The 22202-nt window shown below is 41.7% G+C and overlaps 1 protein-coding gene across 2 annotated transcripts in view; it reads left to right on the forward strand.

Annotated features, from left to right (window-relative positions):
- The window catches only part of GLT1D1 (glycosyltransferase 1 domain containing 1), a 708692-nt gene that overhangs the window by 403210 nt on the left and 283280 nt on the right, over positions 1–22202 (forward strand). For both annotated transcript variants that reach the window (XM_053701853.1, XM_053701854.1), the window contains one exon: positions 21123–21243. In XM_053701853.1, the coding sequence (XP_053557828.1) occupies positions 21123–21243 (121 nt within the window). The remainder of the gene's footprint in view (positions 1–21122; positions 21244–22202) is intronic.

Below are 22202 nucleotides of genomic sequence, written 5' to 3' on the forward strand. Positions count from 1 at the left end.
TGGTAACTGTAAGGACTATCTTGCCTTTTGTTCAGCAAGGGCATTATATGTCCACAATAGATTTACAGGATGCATATCTGCATATTCCGATTCATCCAGATCATTATCCGTTCCTGAGATTCTCTTTTCTGGACAAGCATTACCAGTTTGTGGCTCTGCCGTTTGGCCTAGCTACAGCTCCAAGAATTTTTACAAAGGTTCTCGGTGCCCTTCTGTCTGTAATCAGAGAACAGGGTATTGTGGTATTTCCTTATTTGGACGATATCTTGGTACTTGCTCAGTCTTTACATTTAGCAGAATCTCATACGAATCGACTTGTGTTGTTTCTGCAAGATCATGGTTGGAGGATCAATTCACTAAAAAGTTCATTGATTCCTCAGACAAGGGTAACCTTTCTGGGTTTCCAGATAGATTCAGTGTCCATGACTCTGTCTTTGACAGACAAGAGACGTCTAAAATTGATTTCAGCTTGTCGAAACCTTCAGTCACAATCATTCCCTTCGGTAGCCTTATGCATGGAAATTCTAGGTCTTATGACTGCTGCATCGGACGCGATCCCCTTTGCTCGTTTTCACATGCGACCTCTTCAGCTCTGTATGCTGAACCAATGGTGCAGGGATTACACAAAGATATCTCAATTAATATCTTTAAAACCGATTGTACGACACTCTCTGACGTGGTGGACAGATCACCATCGTTTAGTTCAGGGGGCTTCTTTTGTTCTTCCGACCTGGACTGTAATTTCAACAGATGCAAGTCTTACAGGTTGGGGAGCTGTGTGGGGGTCTCTGACGGCACAAGGGGTTTGGGAGTCTAAGGAGGTGAGATTACCGATCAATATTTTGGAACTCCGTGCAATTTTCAGAGCTCTTCAATCATGGCCTCTTCTGAAGAGAGAATCGTTCATTTGTTTTCAGACAGACAATGTCACAACTGTGGCATACATCAATCATCAAGGAGGGACTCACAGTCCTCTGGCTATGAAAGAAGTATCTCGAATTCTGGTTTGGGCGGAATCCAGCTCCTGTCTAATCTCTGCGGTTCATATTCCAGGAATAGACAATTGGGAAGCGGATTATCTCAGTCGCCAAACGTTGCATCCGGGCGAATGGTCTCTTCACCCAGAGGTATTTCTTCAGATTGTTCAAATGTGGGAACTTCCAGAAATAGATCTGATGGCTTCTCATCTAAACAAGAAACTTCCCAGGTATCTGTCCAGATCCCGGGATCCTCAGGCGGAGGCAGTGGATTTATTATCACTTCCTTGGAAGTATCATCCTGCCTATATCTTTCCGCCTCTAGTTCTTCTTCCAAGAGTAATCTCCAAGATTCTGAAGGCATGCTCGTTTGTTCTGCTGGTAGCTCCAGCATGGCCTCACAGGTTTTGGTATGCGGATCTTGTCCGGGTGGCCTCTTGCCAACCGTGGACTCTTCCGTTAAGACCAGACCTTCTGTCGCAAGGTCCTTTTTTCCATCAGGATCTCAAATCCTTAAATTTAAAGGTATGGAGATTGAACGCTTGATTCTTGGTCAAAGAGGTTTCTCTGACTCTGTGATTAGTACTATGTTGCAGGCTCGTAAATCTGTATCTAGAGAGATATATTATAGAGTCTGGAAGACTTCTATTTCTTGGTGTCTTTCTCATCATTTTTCCTGGCATTCTTTTAGAATTCCGAGAATTTTACAGTTTCTTCAGGATGGTTTAGATAAAGGTTTGTCCGCAAGTTCCTTGAAAGGTCAAATCTCTGCTCTTTCTGTTCTTTTTCACAGAAAGATTGCTAATCTTCCTGATATTCATTGTTTTGTACAAGCCTTGGTTCGTATAAAACCTGTCATTAAGTCAATTTCTCCTCCTTGCAGTTTGAATTTGGTTCTGGGGGCTCTTCAAGCTCCTCCGTTTGAACCTATGCATTCATTGGACATTAAATTACTTTCTTGGAAAGTTTTGTTCCTTTTGGCCATCTCTTCTGCCAGAAGAGTTTCTGAATTGTCTGCTCTTTCTTGTGAGTCTCCTTTTCTGATTTTTCATCAGGATAAGGCAGTGTTGCGAACTTCTTTTGAATTTTTACCTAAGGTTGTGAATTCCAACAACATTAGTAGAGAAATTGTAGTTCCTGCATTATGCCCTAATCCTAAGAATTCTAAGGAGAAATCATTGCATTCTTTGGATGTTGTTAGAGCTTTGAAATATTATGTTGAAGCTACTAAGACTTTCCGAAAGACTTCTAGTCTATTTGTCATCTTTTCCGGTTCTAGAAAAGGCCAGAAAGCTTCTGCCATTTCTTTGGCATCTTGGTTGAAATCTTTAATTCATCATGCCTATGTTGAGTCGGGTAAAACTCCGCCTCAGAGGATTACAGCTCATTCTACTAGGTCAGTTTCTACTTCCTGGGCGTTTAGGAATGAAGCTTCGGTTGATCAGATTTGCAAAGCAGCAACTTGGTCTTCTTTGCATACTTTTACTAAATTCTACCATTTTGATGTGTTTTCTTCTTCTGAAGCAGTTTTTGGTAGAAAAGTACTTCAGGCAGCTGTTTCAGTTTGAATCTTCTGCTTATGTTTTCATTTAAACTTTATTTTGGGTGTGGATTATTTTCAGCAGGAATTGGCTGTCTTTATTTTATCCCTCCCTCTCTAGTGACTCTTGCGTGGAAAGATCCACATCTTGGGTAGTCATTATCCCATACGTCACTAGCTCATGGACTCTTGCTAATTACATGAAAGAAAACATAATTTATGTAAGAACTTACCTGATAAATTAATTTCTTTCATATTAGCAAGAGTCCATGAGGCCCACCCTTTTTTGTGGTGGTTATGATTTTTTTTTGTATAAAGCACAATTATTCCAATTCCTTATTTTTTATGCTTTCGCACTTTTTTCTTATCACCCCACTTCTTGGCTATTCGTTAAACTGATTTGTGGGTGTGGTGAGGGGTGTATTTATAGGCATTTTGAGGTTTGGGAAACTTTGCCCCTCCTGGTAGGAATGTATATCCCATACGTCACTAGCTCATGGACTCTTGCTAATATGAAAGAAATGAATTTATCAGGTAAGTTCTTACATAAATTATGTTTTTTCTCACCGCTCACCTGCAGCGCTGGTATTACAGGTTTTTACAAACCCGGCTTTAAAAGGCAAGACGTGAGCGTAGAGCAAAATTGTGCTCCATAACGCACTTCAATACCAGCGCTGCTTAAGTCAGTTTTGAGCTGGTTGTATGTGCTTGTGCACGATTTCCCCATAGACATCAATGGGGAGAGCTGGCTGAGAAAAAGTCTAACACCTGCAAAAAAGCAGCGTAATTTTATGTTTACACCTAACACCCTAACATGAACCCCGAGTCTAAACACCCCTAATCTTACACTTATTAACCCCTAACCAGCCGCCCCCGACATCGCCGACACCTACATTATTCTTATTAACCCCTAATCTGCCGCTTCGGACATCGCCACCACCTACATTATACTTATTAACCCCTAATCTGCTGCCCCCAACATCGCCGACACCTACATTATATTTATTAAAGGGACACTAAACACCTGCTGCAAATTCTGCAAACTAACTTCTGCTTTTAATTCATAAATGTACTCCAAATCTAGAAAAACGGTATATTTAGGCAATCTGTGCAGTTTACCCCCAGTTTATTCAAGAAGAGTGTTGTCAAACAGAATGGTGATTCTGAGCTCAATGCTGCTATGTGTGCTGCCATGTTGTAACGCACGTTGCTCACAGGCAGTAGTCACATGATGTGAATGACAGATAATTGTATAAATAAAGTTAAGAGGATTATCAGAATGCTCCCTCACTGTGGTGCTAATCGAGTGCTGTATAAACATTCAGTTTGTGCATTCATTGTTTTAAAATCAAAGCAATGTGTTTTTTTTCTGTGTTAGAAGAAATACGTCTCCACAGCTAGAGGAATGTTTATTTTTGCTAATAGCTAGCTACACGGGGATTAGGGAGGAGGAAGGAAGGGGAGAGGCATGTTAATAGCTGAATAACGCTGTATTTAGTTCTACTACAAGATTTATGCACTAATTGCCATAGATTAGCAAGCTACACCGGGAGGAGAGGGGAGGAGGAAGGAGGGGCATGCTCCATGGGAAGAAGGCAGCTGGATAACACAGTACTTCAAACATTTTACGGACTAGTCATTGAAAAGATACTTACACTTAGTGCATAAATCTTGTAGTAAAATGTAAATACATCGTTATTCAGCTGCCTTCTTCACACGGAGCATGCCTCTCCCCCTCCTTCCTCCTCCCCGTGCAAAATAGTAAGGGAGTGACTGGACCCTTGTGGTAGCAAGCCCATGGAGGACTCCACATGTTAAGCAAACAGTACATGTTGGTGTACAAGCTTCACAATGATTTTTATGTATTCAATTCTTGTAAAATCAACTTTATTTTTTTTCTAATATAGATTATTTCATTAGGTCCATAAATTGTCACACCTCTGTAAGTTTTTCTCTCCCCCTCCTTCCTCCTCCCCGTGTAGCTTGCTATTTGCAAAAATAAACATTCCTCTTTCTTCTAACACAGAAAAAAAACACAGTGCTTTGATTTTAAAACAATGAATGCACAAACTGAATGTTTATTTATATGAATGAGGTACATGATGTTTATACAGCACTTGATTAGCACCACAGTGAGGGAGCATTCTGATAATCCTCTTAACTTTATTTATACCATTATCTGCCATGCACATCACATGACTGCTGTGCCTGTGTGGCAATATGGCGGCATACATAGCATTACCAAGCGCTGGATCAGCAGTCTGATTGAAGACACTCTTCTTGAACTGTTTAGGGTAAACTGAGCATCAAGGATATGGATTAATTTGTTATTATTAGTAAGTATAAGTTAGTTTAAACAATTTTATAAGGTGTTATAAGTCCCTTTAACCCCTAATGTCCCGTCCCCAGTGTCGCTGCAACCTACCTACACTTATTAACCCCTAATCTGCCGCCCCAAACGTCGCCGCTGCCACTATATTAAATGTATTAACCCCTAAATCTAAGTCTAACCCTAACACCCCCTAACTTAAATATAATTTAAATAAATCTAAAGAAAATTACTATAATTTAACTAAATTATTCCTATTTAAAACTAAATACCTACCTATAAAATAAACCCTAAGATAGCTACAATATAACTAATAGTTACATTGTAGCTAGCTTAGGGTTTATTTTTATTTCTTTCATGTAATTAGCAAGAGTCCATGAGCTAGTGACGTATGGGATATACATTCCTACCAGGAGGGGCAAAGTTTCCCAAACCTCAAAATGCCTATAAATACACCCCTCACCACACCCACAATTCAGTTTTACAAAGTTTGCCTCTGATGGAGGTGGTGAAGTAAGTTTGTGCTAGATTCTACGTTGATATGCGCTCCGCAGCAAGTTGGAGCCCGGTTTTCCTCTCAGCGTGCAGTGAATGTCAGAGGGATGTGAAGAGAGTATTGCCTATTTGAATGCAGTGATCTCCTTCTACGGGGTCTATTTCATAGGTTCTCTGTTATCGGTCGTAGAGATTCATCTCTTACCTCCCTTTTCAGATCGACGATATACTCTTATATATACCATTACCTCTGCTGATTCCCGTTTCAGTACTGGTTTGGCTTTCTACAAACATGTAGATGAGTGTCCTGGGGTAAGTAAATCTTATTTTCTGTGACACTCTAAGCTATGGTTGGGCACTTTGTTTATAAAGTTCTAAATATATGTATTCAAACATTTATTTGCCTTGACTCAGAATGTTCAACTTTCCTTATTTTTCAGACAGTCAGTTTCATATTTGGGATAATGCATTTGAATTAATCATTTTTTTCTTACCTTCAAAAATTTGACACTTTTTTCCCTGTGGGCTGTTAGGCTCGCGGGGGCTGAAAATGCTTCATTTTATTGCGTCATTCTTGGCGCGGACTTTTTGGCGCAAAAATTCTTTTCCGTTTCCGGCGTCATACGTGTCGCCGGAAGTTGCGTCATTTTTTTGACGTTATTTTGCGCCAAAGATGTCGGCGTTCCGGATGTGGCGTCATTTTGGCGCCTAAAGCATTTAGGCGCCAAATAATGTGGGCGTCTGATTTGGCGCTAAAAAATATGGGCGTCGCTTTTATCTCCACATTATTTAAGTCTCATTTTTTTATTGCTTCTGGTTGCTAGAAGTTTGTTCTTGGCATTCTTTCCCATTCCTGAAACTGTCATTTAAGGAATTTGATCAATTTTGCTTTATATGTTGTTTTTTCTCTTACATATTGCAAGATGTCTCACGTTGCATCTGAGTCAGAAGATACTACAGGAAAATCGCTGTCTAGTGCTGGATCAACCAAAGCTAAGTGTATCTGCTGTAAATTTTTGGTAGCTATTCCTCCGGCTATTGTTTGTATTGATTGTCATGACAAACTTGTTAATGCAGATAATATTTCCTTTAGTAAAGTACCATTGCCTGTTGCAGTTCCTTCAACATCTAAGGTGCAGAATGTTCCTGATAACATAAGAGATTTTGTTTCTGAATCCATAAAGAAGGCTATGTCTGTTATTTCTCCTTCTAGTAAACGTAAGAAATCTTTTAAAACTTCTCTCCCTACAGATGAATTTTTAAATGAACATCATCATTCTGATTCTGATGACTCTTCTGGTTCAGAGGATTCTGTCTCAGAGGTTGATGCTGATAAATCTTCATATTTATTTAAAATGGAATTTATTCGTTCTTTACTTAAAGAAGTACTAATTGCTTTAGAAATAGAGGATTCTGGTCCTCTTGATACTAATTTTAAACGTTTGGATAAGGTATTTAAAGCTCCTGTGGTTATTCCAGAAGTTTTTCCTGTTCCTAATGCTATTTCTGCAGTAATTTCCAAAGAATGGGATAAATTGGGTAATTAATTTACTCCTTCTAAACGTTTTAAGCAATTATATCCTGTGCCGTCTGACAGATTAGAATTTTGGGACAAAATCCCTAAAGTTGATGGGGCTATTTCTACCCTTGCTAAACGTACTACTATTCCTACTTCAGATGGTACTTCGTTTAAGGATCCTTTAGATAGGAAAATTGAATCCTTTCTAAGAAAAGCTTATCTGTGTTCAGGTAATCTTCTTAGACCTGCTATATCTTTGGCTGATGTTGCTGCAGCTTCAACTTTTTGGTTGGAAACTTTAGCGCAACAAGTAACACATCATGATTCTCATGATATTATTATTCTTCTTCAGCATGCTAATAATTTTATCTGTGATGCCATTTTTGATATTATCAGAGTTGATGTCAGGTTTATGTCTCTAGCTATTTTAGCTAGAAGAGCTTTATGGCTTAAAACTTGGAATGCTGATATGGCTTCTAAATCAACTCTACTTTCTATTTCTTTCCAGGGTAACAAATTATTTGGTTCTCAGTTGGATTCTATTATTTCAACTGTTACTGGTGGGAAAGGAACTTTTTTACCACAGGATAAAAAATCTAAAGGTAAAAACAGGGCTAATAATCGTTTTCGTTCCTTTCGTTTCAACAAAGAACAAAAGCCTGATCCTTCATCCTCAGGAGCAGTTTCAATTTGGAAACCATCTCCAGTCTGGAATAAATCCAAGCCAGCTAGAAAGGCAAAGCCTGCTTCTAAGTCCACATGAAGGTGCGGCCCTCATTCCAGCTCAGCTGGTAGGGGGCAGGTTACGTTTTTTTCAAGGAAATTTGGATCAATTCTGTTCACAATCCTTGGATTCAGAACATTGTTTCAGAAGGGTACAGAATTGGTTTCAAGATGAGACCTCCTGCAAAGAGATTTTTTCTTTCCCGTGTCCCAGTAAATCCAGTAAAAGCTCAAGCATTTCTGAATTGTGTTTCAGATCTAGAGTTGACTGGAGTAATTATGCCAGTTCCAGTTCCGGAACAGGGGATGGGGTTTTATTCAAATCTCTTCATTGTACCAAAGAAGGAGAATTCCTTCAGATAAGTTCTGGATCTAAAAATATTGAATCGTTATGTAAGGATACCAACGTTCAAGATGGTAACTGTAAGGACTATCTTGCCTTTTGTTCAGCAAGGGAATTATATGTCCACAATAGATTTACAGGATGCATATCTGCATATTCCGATTCATCCAGATCATTATCAGTTCCTGAGATTCTCTTTTCTGGACAAGCATTACCAGTTTGTGGCTCTGCCGTTTGGCCTAGCTACAGCTCCAAGAATTTTTACAAAGGTTCTCGGTGCCCTTCTGTCTGTAATCAGAGAACAGGGTATTGTGGTATTTCCTTATTTGGACGATATCTTGGTACTTGCTCAGTCTTTACATTTAGCAGAATCTCATACGAATCGACTTGTGTTGTTTCTTCAAGATCATGGTTGGAGGATCAATTTACCAAAAAGTTCATTGATTCCTCAGACAAGGGTAACCTTTCTGGGTTTCCAGATGGATTCAGTGTCCATGACTCTGTCTTTAACAGACAAGAGACGTCTAAAATTAATTACAGCTTGTCGAAACCTTCAGTCACAATCATTCCCTTCGGTAGCCTTATGCATGGAAATTCTAGGTCTTATGACTGCTGCATCGGACGCGATCCCCTTTGCTCGTTTTCACATGCGACCTCTTCAGCTCTGTATGTTGAATCAATGGTGCAAGGATTACACAAAGATATCTCAATTAATATCTTTAAAACCGATTGTTCGACACTCTCTAACGTGGTGGACAAATCACCATCGTTTAATTCAGGGGGCTTCTTTTGTGCTTCCGACCTGGTCTGTAATTTCAACAGATGCAAGTCTCACAGGTTGGGGAGCTGTGTGGGGATCTCTGACGGCACAAGGAGTTTGGGAATCTCAGGAGGTGAGATTACCGATCAATATTTTGGAACTCCGTGCAATTTTCAGAGCTCTTCAGTTTTGGCCTCTTCTGAAGAGAGAATCGTTCATTTGTTTTCAGACAGACAATGTCACAACTGTGGCATACATCAATCATCAAGGAGGGACTCACAGTCCTCTAGCTATGAAAGAAGTATCTCGAATTTTGGTTTGGGCGGAATCCAGCTCCTGTCTACTCTCTGCGGTTCATATCCCAGGTATAGACAATTGGGAAGCGGATTATCTCAGTCGCCAAACGTTGCATCCGGGCGAATGGTCTCTTCACCCAGAGGTATTTCTTCAGATTGTTCAAATGTGGGAACTTCCAGAAATAGATCTGATGGCGTCTCATCTAAACAAGAAACTTCCCAGGTATCTGTCCAGATCCCGGGATCCTCAGGCGGAGGCAGTGGACGCATTATCACTTCCTTGGAAGTATCATCCTGCCTATATCTTTCCGCCTCTAGTTCTTCTTCCAAGAGTAATCTCCAAGATTCTGAAGGAATGCTCGTTTGTTCTGCTGGTAGCTCCAGCATGGCCTCACAGGTTTTGGTATGCGGATCTTGTCCGGATGGCCTCTTGCCAACCGTGGACTCTTCCGTTAAGACCAGACCTTCTGTCTCAAGGTCCTTTTTTCCATCAGGATCTGAAATCCTTAAATTTAAAGGTATGGAGATTGAACGCTTAATTCTTGGTCACAGAGGTTTCTCTGACTCTGTGATTAATACTATGTTACAGGCTCGTAAATCTGTATCTAGAGAGATATATTATAGAGTCTGGAAGACTTATATTTCTTGGTGTCTTTCTCATCATTTTTCTTGGCATTCTTTTAGAATACCGAGAGTATTACAGTTTCTTCAGGATGGTTTAGATAAGGGTTTGTCTGCAAGTTCCTTGAAAGGACAAATCTCTGCTCTTTCTGTTCTTTTTCACAGAAAGATTGCTATTCTTCCTGATATTCATTGTTTTGTACAAGCTTTGGTTCGTATAAAGCCTGTCATTAAGTCAATTTCTCCTCCTTGGAGTTTGAATTTGGTTCTGGGGGCGCTTCAAGCTCCTCCATTTGAACCTATGCATTCATTGGACATTAAATTACTTTCTTGGAAAGTTTTGTTCCTTTTGGCCATCTCTTCTGCCAGAAGAGTTTCTGAATTATCTGCTCTTTCTTGTGAGTCTCCTTTTCTGATTTTTCACCAGGATAAGGCGGTGTTGCGAACTTCTTTTGAATTTTTACCTAAAGTTGTGAATTCCAACAACATTAGTAGAGAAATTGTGGTTCCTTCATTATGTCCTAATCCTAAGAATTCTAAGGAGAAATCGTTGCATTCTTTGGATGTTGTTAGAGCTTTGAAATATTATGTTGAAGCTACTAAATCTTTCCGAAAGACTTCTAGTCTATTTGTTATCTTTTCCGGTTCTAGAAAAGGCCAGAAAGCTTCTGCCATTTCTTTGGCATCTTGGTTGAAATCTTTAATTCATCTTGCCTATGTTGAGTCGGGTAAAACTCCGCCTCAGAAAATTACAGCTCATTCTACTAGGTCAGTTTCTACTTCCTGGGCGTTTAGGAATGAAGCTTCGGTTGATCAGATTTGCAAAGCAGCAACTTGGTCCTCTTTGCATACTTTTACTAAATTCTACCATTTTGATGTATTTTCTTCTTCTAAAGCAGTTTTTGGTAGAAAAGTACTTCAGGCAGCGGTTTCAGTTTGAATCTTCTGCTTATGTTTTTCATTAAACTTTATTTTGGGTGTGGATTATTTTCAGCAGGAATTGGCTGTCTTTATTTTGTCCCTCCCTCTCTAGTGACTCTTGTGTGGAAAGATCCACTTCTTGGGTAGTCATTATCCCATACGTCACTAGCTCATGTACTCTTGCTAATTACATGAAAGAAAACATAATTTATGTAAGAACTTACCTGATAAATTCATTTCTTTCATATTAGCAAGAGTCCATGAGGCCCGCCCTTTTTTTGTGGTGGTTATGATTTTGTATAAAGCACAATTATTCCAATTCCTTATTTTATATGCTTTCGCACTTTTTTATCACCCCACTTCTTGGCTATTCGTTAAACTGAATTGTGGGTGTGGTGAGGGGTGTATTTATAGGCATTTTGAGGTTTGGGAAACTTTGCCCCTCCTGGTAGGAATGTATATCCCATACGTCACTAGCTCATGGACTCTTGCTAATATGAAAGAAATGAATTTATCAGGTAAGTTCTTACATAAATTATGTTTTTACAGGCAAGTTTGTATTTATTTTAACTAGGTAGAATAGTTACTAACAAGTTATTAACTATTTACTAACTACCTAGCTAAAATAAATACAAATTGACCTGTAAAATAAAACCTAACCTAAGTTGCAATAACATCTAACACTACACTACAATTAAATAAAATTAAATAAATAAAATCACAAAAAAAACACTAAATTACAGAAAATAAAAAACAAATTACAGATCTTTAAACTAATTACACCTAATCTAATAGCCCTATCAAAATAAAAAAAGCCCCGCCAAAATAAAAAAAACCTAGCCTAAACTAAACTAAACTATCATTGCCCCAAAGAAATCCGCTCTTTTACCTGTAAAAAAAATACAACACCCCCCCAACAGTAAAATCCACCACCCACACAACCAACCCCCCAAATAAAAGCCTAACTCAAAAAATCTAAGCTCCCCATTGCCCTGAAAAGGGCATTTGGAGGGGCATTGCCCTTAAAAGGGCATTTAGCTCTATTGCAGGCGCAAAGCCCTAACCTAAAAAATAAAACCCACCCAATACACCCTTAAAAAAATCCTAACACTAACCCCCGAAGATTCACTTACCGGGAGAAGTCTTCATCCAAGCGGCAAAATGTTCTCAAGGAAGCGGGCAGAAGTGGTCCTCCAGACGGGCAGAAGTCTTCATCCAGATGGCATCTTCTATCTTCATCTTTCCGACATCCGGCGTGGAGCATCCTCTTCAAACGACGTCTTCTTCGGAATGAATATCACTTTAAGGGACGTCATCCAAGATGGCGTCCCTTAGATTCCGATTGGCTGATAGAATTCTATCAGCCAATTGGATTGAACTTCATTCCTATTGGCTGATCCAATCAGCCAATAGGATTGAGCTTGCATTCTATTGGCTGATTTTAACAACCAATAGAATGCCAGCTCAATCCTATTGGCTGATTGCATCAGCCAATAGGATTTTTTCTACCTTAATTCCGATTGGCTGATATAATTCTATCAGCCAATCGGAATCTAAGGGACGCCATCTTGGATGACGTCCCTTAAAGTGATATTCATTCCGAAGAAGACGTCGTTTGAAGAGGATGCTCCACGTCGGATGTCTTGAAGATGGAGCCGCTCCGCGTCGGAAGGATGAAGATAGAAGATGCCATCTGGATGAAGACTTCTGCCCGTCTGGAGGACCACTTCTGCCCGCTTCCTTGAGAACATTTTGCCGCTTGGATGAAGACTTCTCCCGGTAAGTGAATCTTCGGGGGTTAGTGTTAGGATTTTTTTAAGGGTGTATTGGGTGGGTTTTATTTTTTAGGTTAGGGCTTTGGGCCTGCAATAGAGCTAAATGCCCTTTTAAGGGCAATGCCCATCCAAATGCCCTTTTCAGGGCAATGGGGAGCTTAGGTTTTTTTAGTTAGGCTTTTATTTGGGGGGTTGGTTGTGTGGGTTGTGGGTTTTACTGTTGGGGGGGTTGTTTGTATTTTTTTTTACAGGTAAAAGAGCTGATTTATTTGGGGCAATGCCCCGCAAAAGGCCCTTTTAAGGGCTATTGATAGTTTAGTTTAGGCTAGGTTTTTTTTTTTTTTTTGTGGGGGGTCTTTTTTTATTTTGATAGGGCTATTAGATTAGGTGTAATTAGTTTAAAGATCTGTAATTTGTTTTTTATTTTTTGTAATTTAGTGTTTTTTTTTGTGATTTAGTTAATTTAATTTATTTAATTGTATTTAATGTAGGTAATTTATTTAATTGTAGTGTAGTGTTAGGTGTTATTCTAACTTAGGTTAGGTTTTATTTTATAGGTCAATTTGTATTTATTTTATCTAGGTAGTTATTAAAAAGTTAATAACTATTTAGTAACTATTATACCTAGTTAAAATAAATGCAAACTTGCCTGTAAAATAAAAATAAACCCTAAGCTTGATACAATGTAACTATTAGTTATATTGTAGCTAGCTTAGGGTTTATTTTATAGGTAAGTATTTAGTTTTAAATATGAATAATTTAGTTAATGATAGGAATTTTATTTGGATTTATTTAAATTATATTTAAGTTAGGGGGTGTTAGGGTTAGGGTTAGACTTAAGTTTAAATGGTTAATACATTTAGAATAGTGGCAGCAACGTTGGGGACGGCAGTTTAGGGGTTAATAAATGTAGGTAGGTGTCGGCGATGTTGGGGGCAGCAGATTAGGGGTTAATAAGTATAATGTTAGGGGCGGCAGATTAGGTGTTAATAATAATTAACTAGTGTTTGCGAGGCGGGAGTGCGGCGGTTTAGGGGTTAATATGTTTATTCTAGTGGCGACGATGTCCGGAGCGGCAGATTAGGGGTTAAAAATGTTATTATAGTGTTTGCGATGCGGGAGGGCCTCGGTTTAGGGGTTAATAGGTAGTTTATGGGTGTTAGTGTACTTTTTAGAACTTTAGTTATGAGTTTTATGCTACAGCGTTGTAGTGTAAAACTACTGACTTTAGAATGCGTTAGGAATCTTGGAGGTAGAGAGTGTACCGCTCTCTTTTTGGCCTCCCAGGACAGACTCGTAATACCAGCGCTATGGAAGTCCCATAGAAAAAAGGGTTTTCGAAGTTTACGTAAGTCGGTTTGCGGTGCCCCTAAACCTGCAAGACTCGTAATAGCAGCGGTAGTGAAAAAGCAGCGTTAGGACCTGTTAACGCTGCTTTTTCAGCTTACCGCAAAACTCGTAATCTAGCCGTTAATATTTATGTGGTTATTAATGTAGGGGAATTAAAGTAGAAGTACATCTATTTATTTTGTCTCCTTTTTTCCTAGCTGTTAGAAAGTAAAATGTAGTAAATGGTCACAAACTAAGTATAAATAGCCTAGATTACAAGAGGCGTGCTAAATGTTATTGGGAGTATTGCTGGACCGCAATAAAAGTAGCCTTCAACTTGATGTTACAAGTCCATGGTAAAAGGATTTACCAGGGAAGATTTAGCGTTGCTTTCAATGGCTATTGTGAATGCGCTAAATAGCACTGATATTACAAGTTGAAAGTTTTATAGCTTGCTCTCGAGCGAAAGCCTAAATAGCACTAGAGGAATTAGCATGACCTGGGAGGAGAGTCCACTGCTTCATTCATTACTTGTGGGATTTAAGAACCTGACCACCAGGAGGAGGCAAAGACACCCCAGCCAAAGGCTTAAATACCTCCCCCACTTCTTTCATCCCCCAGTCATTCTTTGCCTTTCGTCACAGGAGGTTGGCAGAGAAGTGTTGGAAGATTCGGAGTAGTCTCTTATGGAGGGTAGTACTCTTCAAAATGGGACTGGAGTTTTAAGTAGTCCTGTCATCCTCTTAGTGAGAGCATGGATGAATGTTAGAGTCCGGAGATGCAGGGAGAGTCTTTCTGCAAACCCATCCCGACTCAACAGCTCCATAGGCAATCAGCATTGATGAGTTTTACTGCATGCTTTCTGCTCTCAAGTCCATGTCAGGACCTATGCTATACTACCCTGTCACACTTGAAAGGCCGTGTTCCTGTTCCACGGTGTAGATTCTGGTAAGATCGTTTTATTTATATATATATATATATATATATATATATATATAATATAATATATATATGATAACGTAAGAAGACAGGGTCACAGTGTGTCTCCTTTATCTTTATATAATCAAGGGTGAACAGGAGTGGTCGTGTGTGAGGTGAGGCTCTGTCAGTGTGTGAACAGTCAGTTTTCTTAGCGAGAGACTGATGCAGACATTTTGGCGTGTTTCCTCTCTAGGGCAGGGGCAGTCGTGCATGTGACCGTGTGGGGCATCTTTAACTTTCTCTTTCTTGACCGGCGGTTGGAAGAGACAAAGCTATTTCTCTGTGGTCTGGGCCATAGCAGGTGATGAGTTCCCTGGCCATTGGCATATAAAGGTGCCATTTAAATTCTATCTAGTCCGCAATAAAGGCATAAGCTGTGGAGGACTCTGATATGCAAGAGGGTACTCCCTCTTTAGCTAAACCTATTAACTATGTCTATGAGGAGGTCCCGGTTTATCCGCCTGCTCAACTCTGTTCCACATGCTTTGATAAGATTGCAATATCTAAAAAGAAAAAGATATTTAGTACAACTGAGCTGTCAACCTCTGAGGATTCTCCGTCCCGAGAGGTGCGTTTCCTACACTCATCTCCGATTGCACATGCAGCTCCCCAGGGCACTACTTACCCTCCCATGGGAGGGGCCCTTTGGCCGCCAGATTTCACTGATCAGTTACAAACAGCGGTTTCTGCGGCCTTCAATGCCTTACCAGGCCCGGTTAAGCAAGCGAAAGGTGAAACATAGCTATCTGTCCCAGGGGTCATCTACTCCGCTGGATGTCTCGGACAGATTATCAGCTGATAAGGACAACTCAGACTCTTCGGAGGACGTTCTCTCTTGGTCGGATTTGGCGGCTTCTAGACCTCCCTCTGTGGAGCCAGATTTTAAATTCAAGATGGAGCATTTGCACTTTCTGCTGAAAGAGGTGCTTGCTACACTGGAGGTTCCAGAACCGAAACTTCTGGAGGAACCTTCGATCCCTAAGCTAGATTGGGTTTATGAGAACAGGGTGGTGCCTCAGACTTTCCCGTTCTCAATTAAAATGGCTAATATTATTAAGAATTAGTGGGAGAAGCTTGATTCGTCCTTTTCTCCTTCTACCTCTTTTAAAAAGCCATTTCCTGTTCCGGACTGTCAGCTTGAGCTGTGGGGGGCCATTCCTAAGGTGGATGGCGCTATCTCCACACTCGCTAAGAAAACAAATATTCATTTGGATAGTTCTTCGTTCAAGGAGCCGATGAATAAAAAGTTGGAGTCCATGTTGAGGAAGATTTTCCAACTCACTGGGTTCGTTTTTCAACTGGCAGCGGCGGTCGCTGCGGTGGCTGGTGCTGCTACCTATTGGTGTGATGCTCTCTCAGCTATGGTCGAGGTGGAGACTCCCCTCGAGGAGATACAGGAACGAATTAAGGCCTTAAGGGCAGCTCATTCGTTCATCTGTGATGCAAACATGTATGTATTACAGATGCAAACATCTGTATTTGTCCGTAGGGCTCTTTGGTTAAAGTTGTGGTTTGCTGACATGACTTCCAAGTCTTGATTACTTTCCCTCCTGTTCAAAGGGAAGGTTCTTTTCGGTCCGGGCCTGGATTCTATCATATCCACAGTCACTGGGGCAAGGGTGCTTTCCTATCACAGGATAAGAAGAATAAGCCTAAAGGGTCTACTTTTTGTCCCTTTCGTGCGCACAAGTCTCAGCGCCAGCAGCCTGCCGCAAAGTCAGAGCAGTCTAAGGGATCTTGGAAGCCTGCTAACTCTTGGAACCAACCCAAGCAGAGCAAGAAGCCTCCTGAGACAAAATCGGCATGAAGGGGCAGCCCTCGATCCGTCTCTCGATCGCTTAGGGGGCAGACTATCTTTTTTTGCCAAGGCCTGGATTAGAGACGTTCAGGACCCTTGGGTTCAAGAGGTTGTAGCCCAGGGTTACAGGATAGGGTTCAAGACTCATCCACCCAGAGGCAGGTTCCTCCTGTCAAACATATGTCCAGAGAAGAGAGATGCCTTCCTAGGGTGTGTGAGGGATCTCTCCTCTCTCGGAGTTATCGTCCCAGTCCCTCTAGCAGAAATAGGTCTGGGGTATTATTCAAACCTTTTTGTGGTCCCAAAAGGGCACGTTTCACCCAATTCTGGAAATAAAGTGCCTAAACAAGTTTCTGTCAGGTCCATTGTTCAAAATGGAGACAATCAGGTCAATTTTGCCTCTAGTTCAAGAGGGGCAGTATATGATAATAGACTTGAAGGATGCTTACCTTCACGTACCAATCCACTCGGATCACTTCAGGTTCCTAAGGTTTGCATTTCTGGACCAACACTTCCAGCTTGTGGCCCTACCATTTGGTCTAGCGGCTGCCCCAAGAGTCTTTACAAAGGTACTGGGAGCGCTGCTCGCGGTAGCTAAAGCCAGAGGTATTGAGGTGGCTCCTTATCTGGATGATATCCTTGTTCAGGCTGCGTCCTGCAGTCTCGCGGAGGATCACTCAAGGGCTCTCTTCCTCCTTCGATCCCACGGATGGAAGATAAATGAAGGAAAGCGTTCCCTGGTCCCCAGCAACAGGGTGGAATTCCTGGGTACGATAAGATTCTCTCGGAGTTATCGTCACAGTCCCTCTAGCAGAAATAGGTCTGGGGTATTATTCTAACCTTTTTGTGGTCCCAAAAGGGCACGTTTCTCCCAATTCTGGAAATAAAGTGCCTAAACAAGTTTCTGTCAGGTCCATTGTTCAAAATGGAGACAATCAGGTCAATTTTGCCTCTAGTTCAAGAGGGGCAGTATATGATAATAGACTTGAAGGATGCTTACCTTCACGTACCAATCCACTCGGATCACTTCAGGTTCCTAAGGTTTGCATTTCTGGACCAACACTTCCAGCTTGTGGCCCTACCATTTGGTCTAGCGGCTGCCCCAAGAGTCTTTACAAAGGTACTGGGAGCGCTGCTCGCGGTAGCTAAAGCCAGAGGTATTGAGGTGGCTCCTTATCTGGATGATATCCTTGTTCAGGCTGCGTCCTGCAGTCTCGCAGAGGATCACTCAAGGGCTCTCTTCCTCCTTCGATCCCACGGATGGAAGATAAATGAAGGAAAGCGTTCCCTGGTCCCTAGCAACAGGGTGGAATTCCTGGGTACGATAAGATTCTTCAGCCATGAAGATATTCTTGACAAATCAAAGACGTTCCAAGATTGCATCCCACTGTCTTGCCCTTCAGACCTCTTCAAGGACATCTGTGGCCAGTTGTATGGAGGTGATTGGGCTCATGGTATCCAGCATAGATGTCATTCCATACGCCAGGTTCCATCTCAAACCTCTTCAGTTGTGCATGTTGAGACAATAGAACGCCGATCACCAGGGGACATCCTTCTTGAGACCATCTTCGGAGATTGTGACCACGGACGCAAGTCTATCAGGATAGTGAACTGTTTGGGGTGCCAGAAAGGCACAGGGCAGATGGACTTGAGAGGAATCGAGCCTACCGATAAATATTCTCTAACTACGAGCGATATTCAACGCTCTGAAGGCTTGGCCCCCCTGGGGTCGTTCCGATTCATCAGATTCCAGTCGGACAACATCTCCTCGGTGGCTTACGTAAACCATCAGGGGGGAACGAGGAGCTCCCTAGCTATGAGGGAGGTATCTCGGATCCTGGAATGGGCAGAGATCCACAAATGTTCGCTCTCAGCGATCCACATTCCCGGGCGTGGACAACTGGGAAGCGGATTTTCTTAGCAGTCAATCGTTTTATCCAGGAGAATGGTCTCTCCACCCTGAGGTGTTCGCAGAGATCTGCAACATATGGGGACGCCGGAGGTAGATCTCATGACGTCCAGAGACAACTTTAAGCTACTCGTATACGGGTCACGGTCAAGGGATCCCCAGACAGAGCTGATAGACGCCTTTAGCTGTGCCCTCGGAGTTCAACCTACTTTACATATTTCCACTGTTGCCTCCTCTGCCTCGAGTATTGGCCTGCATCAAGCAGGAGCAAGCTTTGGCTATTCTGATTGCTCCGTCGTGGCCGCAGAGGACGTGGTTTGCGGATCTGGTGGGGATGTCGTCTCCTTCATGGAGGTTACCCTGTTGCAGAGATCTGCTGGTTCAGGGTCCCTTTCTTCACCAAAATCTTGATTCTCTGAGGCTGACATTTAGTCTTAGCCAAGAGAGGTTTTTCGGAGAGAGTGATTGATACTCTCATTCAAGCCAGGAAGCCGGTCACTCGGTGCATCTATCTTAAGGTGTGGAGGACCTACTTGTCCTGGTGCAAGGAACGGGGATACCCCTGACATAAGGTCAGGGTATCCAGGATTCTGGCTTTTCCCCAGGACGGTCTGGATAAGGGTCTTGCCGCCAGTTTCTTAAAGGGACAGATTTTCGCTTTATCTGTACTGTTACACATAAAGCTTGCGGAGCATCCTGACATTCAGTCCTTTGTTCAGGCTATGTCTAGGATCAGACCTGTCTTTAGAAATTCTGCTCCTCCTTGGAGCATAAACTTGGTTCTTAAGATTTTGCGGAGGGCTCCATTTGAGCCTATGCATTCTCTTGACATTAAAATTCTTTCCTGGAAGGTTCTATTCCTATTGGCTATTGCATCGGCTCGCAGAGTCTCTGAGTTGGCGGTCTTGCACTGTGAGACTCCTTACCTGGTTTTTGCAGCTGATAAGGCTGTTCTTCGCAATGGATTGGGGTTTCTTTCCAAGGTGGTGTCGACTCGTAACATCAATCAGGAAATATTAGTTCCTTTCTTGTGTCCTAACCCTTCTTCGTCAAAGGAAAAGTTGCTTCATAATTTGGATGTAGTTCAGGCTCTAAAGTTTTATCTTCAGGCCACGAAGGAGTTCAGACAGACTTCGTCTTTATTTATTGTGTATTCAGGGAAGCGCAAGGGGCAGAGGGCCTCTTCTACTTCACTTTCTTTTTGGTTGAGGAGCATGATCCGTCTGGCCTATGAGACAGCGGGACATAAGCCTCCTCATAGGATTACGGCTCACTCGACTAGAGCTGTGGCCTCTTCTTGGGCCTTTAAGAATGAGGCCTCTATGAAGCAGATTTGTAAGGCGGCGACTTGGTCTTTACATACTTTTGCAAAATTTTACAAATTTGATGTTTTTGCTTCAGCGGAAGCAGCTTTTGGGAGCATGGTTCTGCAGACTGTGGTGCCCTCAGTTTAGGGTCCGCCTCCTTTTGCCCTCCTGTTTTTTTCCTTCAGTGTCCTCTAGAGCCTGGTTTCTCAACAGCCGGGCCGTGGCCCAGTACCGGGCCGTGATAGCCCTGATGGTGGGCCCCGACCTGTCATGCCCCCACTGCACACTCTTACCCCACTGCACACCAGGGGCAGACTGATACCAATCAAGGCCACAGGAACACTGTCTCACACTGACCAAAATGTATTCAATTTTATGCAAATGAAAATGGTAGCCTCCCTGCCCTGCCCCCAACAGGCCCCTCAACCTCCAGAGCAAGGACCTCCAACATTAAGGACCAGAGAAAGGGCACCCAACCCTCCTGGCCAGACCCCACACTCTATGGCCCTCACAGCGACAGACCCCCGCCAGGGCCCCCACTAAACCCACACTTTTTTTGCTTAGTTACTGATAGGGCAACTGAAAACTCCAGCTTAAGGAATGCACCAGGATCCATGGAGATGCCATTTGTTGGCCCCCCTACTTGCCTGTCCCTCGGCCCAGGTCCTATTTGCCTGGCTGATCAGCCTGCCCCTGCTGCTCTATCTATATATATATAACAACCGGGCCCTGGACATGTCTAGCTAAAATTTACCGGGCCTTGAGGTCACTTTGGTTGAGAACCACTGCTCTAGAGCTTGGGTATTTGTTCCCACAAGTAATGAATGAATCAGTGGACTCTCCTCCTTTTAAGATGGAAAACATAAATTATACTAACCTGATAATTTAATTTCCATCTGTGGGAGGAGAGTCCACTGCTCCCGCCCGTTTCTCCGGGGGTGGACCTAAATTTAGTTTTATTTTTCTGGCACCATTTATACCCTGATATTTCTCCTACTGTTCCTTGTTCCCTTGGCAGAATGACTGGGAGATGAGGGAAGTGGGGGAGGTATTTAAATCTTTGCCTCCTCCTGGTGGCCAGGTTCTTAATTCCCACATGTAATGAATGAAGCAGTGGACTCTTCTCCCACAGATGGAAATGAAATGATCAGATAAGCATAATTTATGTTTTATACACATTTTAATAATAATAAAAAAATACACTTCTTTGTCTCTCTCCAGTGGATCTCCATACCATTTGGTAAAGAGACATTTGTTAAAGTGTTATTCGTTAATAGCAGGTTTATACTAGGCCTTATATTTTTATTTGTAGAGGTTTATTAAAAAAAAAAAATCATACTATTAGGATAAACCCCCCCAAAAATTCCACTTTGATTCATATGCAATGGTCAAAACAAAATTCAGTAGTCACTGTATACTAAGTAATATGTATTCAGCTGTTAAGCATTTTGATACACATTTTGGTTTCTTATGTAAAGCTCTATTGTGTTGTTTTGCAGCACCCATGGTATTCACCTGATTCAAGAAATCCCTCAACCAGATCTCCAGGCTCTTGTAAAAAGGAGCTTTGCAGTGGTGAACAGCTCTATATCTGAAGGAATGTCAGCAGCTATACTAGAGGTACAAAATGAAGCTGTCCTTTCTCTACAGCAGTAATTATGTTTGTGTATGTCTGTACTCCAGTATTATTCTTTTTCAGAGAATACATAGATGAAATAGAAATTATATTTAACCCCTCATAAATATATTAAAGAAAACAATTCATGGGCACCTGAAAAAGGTTATATTTCTTTCTAAGGTGGTGATAGACCATGAAAATCCTTACTTGTGGGAATTCATCTCCTGGCCACCAGGAGGCGGCAAAGACACCCTAGAACAAAGCTTTAAAGGGACATAAAACACATTTTTTTTCATTCATGATTCACATAGAGCATACAATTTTAAACAAGTTTCTAATTTACTTCTGTTATCAAATTTTCTTTGTTTACTTGTTATCCTTTGTTGAAAAGCTGGGATGTAAGCTCATGAGTGTGCACGTGTCTACAGCTCCATATGGCAGCAGTTTTGCAACAATGTTATACATTAGCAGGTGCACTAGAAGGCAGCACTATTTCCTGTCATTTAGTGCTTCAGGCATATGCACGCTACCTACCTAGGTATCCCTTCAACAAAGAATAACATGAGAACGAAGCAAATTTGATAATAGAAGTAAATTTGAAACTTTTTTAAAATTGTATTCTCTAAATAATGAAAGAGAATGTTGGGTTTAATGCCCCTTTAAGTATCCTACTTCCCTTTCCCTCCCAGTAGTTTTTTGCTAGATAGAGATGTTCTGGATGTATTAAGGATTACCAAGGATATTAATCCCAAGTTTTCCCTGAATGGATAGTTCCTGGAAGAATGGGGCATAGGAGAGTACTGGCTGTGTAATGTAAATTTCCTAGTTGGAGTGGTGGTCACAAACCTGCCACAGGGTCGCCGGGAAGTTCCTTGGCCTCCTTCTGTCTAACCATGAATATGAACTCCATCATTGTATCCTCTACTGCACCTGCAGAATGTAGACTGTCTTTCAGGGTATC

Source organism: Bombina bombina, chromosome 2 (assembly GCF_027579735.1).
Source record: "Bombina bombina isolate aBomBom1 chromosome 2, aBomBom1.pri, whole genome shotgun sequence".
NCBI lineage: Eukaryota > Metazoa > Chordata > Amphibia > Anura > Bombinatoridae > Bombina > Bombina bombina.